This window comes from Pseudorasbora parva, chromosome 22 (assembly GCF_024679245.1).
Source record: "Pseudorasbora parva isolate DD20220531a chromosome 22, ASM2467924v1, whole genome shotgun sequence".
Taxonomy (NCBI): domain Eukaryota; kingdom Metazoa; phylum Chordata; class Actinopteri; order Cypriniformes; family Gobionidae; genus Pseudorasbora; species Pseudorasbora parva.
In genome coordinates this window covers 39,388,834-39,396,333 of record NC_090193.1, presented here as the reverse complement: position 1 = coordinate 39,396,333, position 7,500 = coordinate 39,388,834, and the positions used below count along the sequence as shown (strand labels likewise).

Below are 7,500 nucleotides of genomic sequence, written 5' to 3'. Positions count from 1 at the left end.
AATAATACAATTAACAACAAAACAAACAATAACGAGAACAATTATACATACATAGACACATACACAAATAAATAAATAAATAAATAAATAAATAAAGAATAATTGAGATACAAAACAAAATAAACTATACAAAAACCCTTATATCTAAAGTACAATAAAGTACAAAAAAAGTACTAAAAATTAAATAAAAATAAATGTTGACAGTATCAATGATAACATGTACGATCAACCTTAAGATAGGATAATAAAAATTGTTTAAACAACCTAAAAGATGTTATCGATCTAATATCAGCAGGTCAATTATACCAGTCCTTTGGAGCTTTATATATAAATGATCTTTTGCCAATAGTTTTGTGTGCACGAAAAGCAACAAAATAAGTCTGGACAGAGCGCCTAACATGGTCATTTGAAGAAAAAGGTACAAAGTATCGTTGAAGATAACTGGGAGAGTTAAAAGCTGTCCTTCATCAGCTCTGCACTCGATTATTACTCCTACTGATGTCAAAAACAGTAACATATCTTTATTTTATATTATATTTATAGATGTTTTGTGTAATTATTTGAAAGGAAAAGCTCTGATACATTAGAGAAGAATTAAACCTGATTTAAACTGTTATAAATGTGTGTTTATTCTGTTGAAAATAGGTACAAATAAACTGTAATTTAATCAAACAATATTATTGAGACGTCCCGTCATTTTTTATAATAATAATAATAATTATAATAATAATAATAATAATAATGTATTATAAATAATAATACATTATTTACATTACACTATCACAGCGCGATGAAACTTTTATTATTATTATTTTTAAAAATACAATGAACAATAAATGTAATTATAAGAACACAACGTTATATATCGTTTGCACGACAAAATATAGTTTCAGCAAATTCAACATTATATATATATATATATATATATATATATATATATATATATATATATATATATATATATATATATATATATACACACACAAACACATATATACATATATAATTATTATTATTTCATAAAATTGCTACGGTGGTTCACGGGAACAGGATCTGACGGAAAAACTATAGTGACGATTTTAAATTGTTTTTTTAAAATGGAAAATAAATTATATCATGCACACATAAAAGCATGAATTTATATCACACGAATTACATTTTTGTTTCATGCATATTTGGCGTTTCTTTAATAATCTAAATTAAAGTGCTAAAATTGCTCTGCGCATCAATAAAATAATAATTTACTTCTCATGTAAATCATTTCGCTAAAGTTATGGCAATCAATGAGCCACGGCATCAGATGCAGACGAAGAACACAATAATAAAAGCATTTTATTATCTTAGAAGCAAATAACAAAGATATGCGTTTAACCTCGAGGAATGCGAAAGAGTTAGTATAAGCGCCAGTGGGGGAAATGTGTTTATTTCAGAGCTAAAAATAGCGAAATAATAACTTAAAAAACAAGATATATGAGATGCAGGCGTAAGTAAGATTATTCTAATCCGACGTGTGTAAAATAGACTAATTGATCACCGATGAAGAAGTAAACAAGCGTTCCACGGTGGCGCGTAAACATGATGGAGAGGTGTGAGTTAACCCAGCGCGCTGCATCACAAACATATGCAGATTAATACACAGAATAATAAAACATATATGAGACCTTCTAAGTGTCACCAAAACGTGTCCACCTCTGTAGATTTTCGACCCGTGCGAACACTAGAGGCGCCGTTGGCCCGCGCAGCCGCGCGCTTTTACGCACGGCACTGTGGCGTCCCCGGAAAGCCACATCATTAATAACCCCTGACTGATTATACACACACACACAGAACATTTTCCTTTCTAATATAGTTTATTATAAATACTTGAGGGTTGTATTATTTATAACCCTAAAAATGTGACTTTTAGTTCTGGATCATTCAAACTTTATCTCGGCGCGTTTTTACGCATCGTGTAAACAACTCCTCGTCCCTCCTATCCAGGCTACGTGATCAGTGACGCACAGGAGACGCTCCAGACACCAGCGCGCACGGGGCTCTCCGCGCATTATGATGGAGTGAGCGGGGCTCGACTGAGACTGTCCAGCAAAGAGAAAGAAAGAGCTCCTCCTCTCTTTCATTCGATGATGTAGTTGGTAAGAGTGAGCCCCGGTTAATCACCAATTTCTCGAGTCCGCGAAGTTCTGTCATTTACGCGATGTCCCCGTCGTTGCGCGCCTGACCTCCAGTGTTTTAAAGTACGGCTTTTGCGCGCTTCATCGCCCGGCATGGGAGATCAGAGTGAGCCGATCACGGTGCAGAAGTCCACATCGTTCAGCATCAAGAGCCTGTTACTCCCATCGAAGTTTGACAGCGCGGACGATGGCGACAGCCCGTTACCCGTACAGGACGTGGACAAGCCCCAAGAACCGGCGGAGATGGACCCCGCGCAACGCGACGCGGAGGAGCCCGAGCATCCGTCCAAAAAGGGAAAGAAGTTCGACAAGCCTCCGTTCAGCTACAACGCGCTCATCATGATGGCCATACGGCAGAGTCCCGAGAAGCGGCTCACGCTCAACGGCATCTACGAGTTCATCATGAAGAACTTCCCGTATTACCGGGAACACAAGCAGGGCTGGCAGAACTCCATCCGGCACAATCTGAGCCTCAATAAGTGCTTCGTGAAGGTGCCGCGGCACTACGACGATCCGGGCAAAGGGAACTACTGGATGCTCGACCCCTCCAGCGACGATGTGTTCATCGGCGGGACCACCGGGAAGCTCCGCCGGCGCTCGGCGACCTCGCGGGGCAAGCTGGTGATGAAAAGGGGCCTCCGTTTCGCGCCCCTCGGACTCGGGCTGGGCGAACGCCCGAGCAACCCGCTCTACTGGCAGCTGTCTCCGTTCCTACCCCTGCACCACTCGCACTATAACGGCTCCGCGCACGGATTTCTAAACCAAGGACACGCGTACGGATCTTTACTCCCGGGTGTCGAGCAGCTCGGGAACGGGGATATGTCACGCCAGATTCTGGGAGCCTCTAGCGGGAGTATCAACCTGTCGAACGGGTACGGCGTGTCTCCGTCCTCCGCTGCTGGATTACTCTCAGGGCACAATGGATACTTCGTACCGGGCGCGCAACAGCCGCAGTCGCTCTCGGGCGCGCCGGGCTACGGCATCTCCAGCTCTCCGTCCCCACTGCTCTCGGATTCCCTAAGAACTAGTTTGCCGTCCTTCACATCGCCGCTTTCCAGCGGACTTCTGTCTCAACACAAGCGCGTCGCGCCCAACGCGTTCCTGAGCTGAGCGTTGCGCGCGCGCGTCCTCTCCAAACTTCCCTAGAAAACCTTGCCGCGAAACATGCAAACCTTCCCGTTGTGTGTTTTTATTTTTCTGTTGGTCTATTTAAGATCTTTTTTTTGTAATGGTAGTATGATGTTATGCCAAAGGCAATAACCGTATGTGTTTGTTTTCATTTGTTATTTTTAATGACGTATTATTTATAGTATTTCTTTGTGAATTATGGTTTTGTATTTATTATTATTATCCCTTGTTACTGTGGGATATTGTTATTATTAGATGGTTGGCACATAATATTCGTTTAGTACGACTAATTCCTATTTTTTATTTAATATAATGTCCCAAACTGTGAATGCGCCTTAAATCTTAAATCAGGGTCGACTCAGGTGTGCGTTCTGACAATGAAACGTGATTATTATTGTTGTTATTAGCTGTGGGGTGAAATATAAATCTATATGCAATGTTTTATGAATATGTGTGTGTCCAGAGACGCCATGACTAGTATAAGCTACTGAATTCAAGCACTGGAGACATAAACTGTGTGTGTGTGTGGGATGAGTTTATATATCGTCATAAAATACTGTTGTGGGTCAGTCCCATATTTACACACATAACTATATTTTTGCCTGTGGGGGTGCATGGTTCATCACCAAAGACAGATCCTTCAAGCTTTGATTTGATTGAGTTGGAATACACATCCCTGCACATTGACGAGCTCTTATTTAAACGGTTAACTCCCTTTAGTTTCGACACGTGATTATAGTTCTGCACTTCTAGTTGCGATGCTCATTTCATGTACTACTTTGTCGTTGCATTTCTTTTTTCATGTATATTTTGCCTGAACTTCAGTTCAGAACAAAGAAATAAAGTATTGAAATATTTCCGTATGAATGCATGAATCCTTTCCAGCCCCACACGATGCATTAACTATGCATATAGTGTATATATTAATATACTTATTGATAGCTATCATGCGCGCTGACTATAGTCTAACGCGGGAATATTTCACAGGCCCGGTTTCACAGACAGAGCTTTATATGAAGTCAGGATTCATTTATTTACACTTTAAAAAATGCTGGGTTGTTTTAACCCAATGTTGGGTCAAAAATGTTGACTAACCCAGAGATTGGGTTGTTTTAATTCTGCGGTTGGGTTAAATAATTGCTTAAGACAACCCAATTGCTGGGTTAGTCCATATTTGACCCAACATTGGGTTGTTTTTTTACCCAGAATTTTTTTTAGAGTGTAAGTAGCTTTTATATACTACACGGACATGATTTAGGTTAAAAGAGCTCAAACATGCATTGCGCGCGCACAGACACACACACACACACACACACACACACACACACACGATGCATGCTCGTCATGGATCAGACACGCAATAATAATGTTCATTATTGCAAACATTACACACACACATGATGCATGCTCGCCATAAGCCAGACGCTCAATAATAATGTTCAATATTGAAAACATGCATTACACACACACACACACACACACACACACACACACACACACACACACACGAGATGCATGCTCGTCATGGATCAGACACGCAATAATAATGTTGATTATTGCAAACATTACACACACACACACGAGGTGCATGCTCATCATCAGACACTCAGTAATCATTATTGCAAACATTGCACACACACACACACACACACACACACACGAGATGCATGCTCGTCATTGATCAGACACGCAATAATAATGTTGATTATTGCAAACATTACACACACACACACACACACACACACACGAGATGCATGCTAGTCATCAGACATCAGTAATCATTATTGCAAACATTGCACATGCTGATCATCATGCAAACTCAAACATAGTTAATAATCGGCTAAATATTTAAATCGCATGACATTTCGTTAAGCGTAAAGTTGCACGGTATTTCAGAAGCATATTCGGCCTAATAACCCATTCATAACACCGTGCAGCGCATTCGGACTATATAAGAAGAAATCCAAAAATATATACGAACTAATGCAATGCAATGAAGGGCCCAACACTCAATATAACGACCAAACATGGAGCCCACACCAAGACCAAACGAACCCCAAACTTACCGTGCAGATGTTCCTGAGTCTCCAGCGCACGTGCTCCTGAAGAAACTCTCCCTGAGTCCAGAGGAGTCTCGAGACACCTGCTTCACATCCGGACAGAGCTGAGGGAGGGACTGACGGACACACACACACACACACACACACACACACACACACACACACACACACACACACACACACAGCCCCTAAACCTACCCATCACAGGAAACATTCTGCATTTTTTACCTTCTCAAAAAAACATCATTTAGTATTTTGGAATATGAGGACATAAACGGTCTCTCTCTCTCTCTCTCTCTCTCTCTCTCTCTCTCTCTCTCTCTCTCTCTCTCTCTCTCTCTCTCTCTCTCTCTCTCTCTCTCTCTCTCTCTCACACACACACACACACACACACACACACACACACACACACACACACACACACACAATACGCATTTCAATTACTAGTTTAATTCCATGCCTTAAAAACAAACTTACGTGCTTAAAATGAAACCAAAGTTTATCAGAAATTAACATGTATTAATGCGGTTAATGAATAGTAATCAAACAATTACAAATGGCTTATTAATAAATGTTTAACTTTTGATTATTGTTTGTTGCCTTCACTCTAAAAATACTGGGTTAAAAACAACCCAAGTTGGGTTGAAAATGGACAAACACAGAAATTGTTTGAATAGGTCCATTCACTGGGTTTAAACAACCCAATGTCTGGGTTTGTCCATTTTTAGAGTGTTTGAGTAATTATGTGTCTGATTTTCAACATATTTTGGGTTCATTTTAAACAAGCCATATATTAATCTGTCAACAATAGCTGGGTTTAATAAAACTGCATGTTGAGTAAACTTTTAACCCAACCGCTGGGTTTGTCCATTTTCAACCCAACTTGTTTTGTTTTTTTAACCCAGCATTTTTTTTTGAAATCTTGTTTAACATTATAAATTAAAAAATAAGTAAATAATTTGGAACAAGGAACGGGCTATTTCTGATTCATATATGAATAAATACAACGTTTACATTTAAGTTTAACATTTATAAAAAAATATTTTATTAAGCTCGATTTTTTTTAACTCATTTAAAATTCTTAATTCGTAATATGAAATGATTATTCAATTAAATTTGATGGAATTTTACTATTAATTATACATTTAATAAAAGTGTAGGTTTAAATTATTTATTAAACTTCGGATTCAGAGACAAATTATCCCAAACAAGAACTTTATCCTTTTCTACAGTTCAAACCCCATCAAGGACACTTTATTTATTTATTTATTTATTTACTTACTTACCTCGATAATAAATAACAGCTGAGCATCAAAGAAAAATAAAGAAAATAATGTAATTCATTTTACGTCGTAAAAAAAAATCCAGCGTTCAGCAAAAAGAAGGAAAAAAAGAAAAAAAGAAAAAGAAAAAGAAAAAAAGAAAGATTTTCCCAACGAAAAAAACCCTGTTGCATTTAGGAATTTATGTTTTACTTGGTTGCAACAGGCCTTTATCTTCCAATGCAAACCGTAATATAAACATATAAAACAGCGTACTAATAATCTGTAGGCCTTTTTAAAAAAATAAATAAATAAATAAATAAATAAATATCCACGGAGAACCAAAGTATTCAGAATTTAATTAAATAAATAAATTAACTTGCTAATTTATTTGATTAAAAATCCCCCCCCCCATATTTTAAACTCATATTTTACTATAAAACTATATTTTACTATAAAACTATAACTCATATTTTCGTGAACTGACCAATAAAATCCTCGCATTATCTCCGCGCGCGTCCCTCTCGCCATTAGCCGATCAGATAATGGACGCGTTTATTGGCTCCTGCACGTGAAGCCCAGAACTCGTGTTAGGGTTTGTTTAACTCGGAGGATTCTCTGGCTCTTTCCTGAAGTCTCTGTATAAAGGTAAGACCCCTGCCCTGTTCTCCGGGCCCCTGACAGTCTCGGGTCTTAAGGGCCCGTTTCAGGTCACTGGAGACTAAAATGCTACTAATTTGCTCCAGAAGAGCATTATGGGTCATTAAGGGATAAACACCCCTGCTAAAGAGAGGAAGAACTGTCTTCACTCCATCACTAAAGAAAGTAACACACACACACACACACACATACACACACACACACACACACACACACAGC

General features: G+C 38.7%; 2 protein-coding genes across 6 annotated transcripts in view; one reads left to right on the top strand and one right to left on the bottom strand.

Moving 5' to 3' along the window:
* The window catches only part of acyp2 (acylphosphatase 2, muscle type), a 220,363-nt gene that overhangs the window by 24,475 nt on the left and 188,388 nt on the right, over positions 1 to 7,500 (bottom strand). For 4 of the 5 annotated variants that reach the window (XM_067432416.1, XM_067432413.1, XM_067432415.1 and 1 more), the window contains exon 3: positions 5,366 to 5,442. The exons of the other annotated variant lie outside the window; for it this stretch is intronic. In XM_067432416.1, coding sequence (XP_067288517.1) covers positions 5,366 to 5,442 — 77 coding nt within the window. The remainder of the gene's footprint in view (positions 1 to 5,365; positions 5,443 to 7,500) is intronic. 5 annotated transcript variants of the gene reach the window in all.
* On the top strand, positions 1,031 to 4,162 carry foxg1b (forkhead box G1b). Its single transcript, XM_067431039.1, has one exon. It carries the CDS (start codon positions 2,265 to 2,267, stop codon positions 3,279 to 3,281), a length of 1,017 nt encoding a protein of 338 aa, XP_067287140.1. The 5' UTR covers positions 1,031 to 2,264; the 3' UTR covers positions 3,282 to 4,162.

What these genes read in the sequence shown, in the direction of transcription:
- foxg1b (XM_067431039.1), top strand. Translation starts at nt 2,265, where the DNA reads ATGGGAGATCAGAGTGAGCCGATCACGGTGCAGAAGTCCACATCGTTC.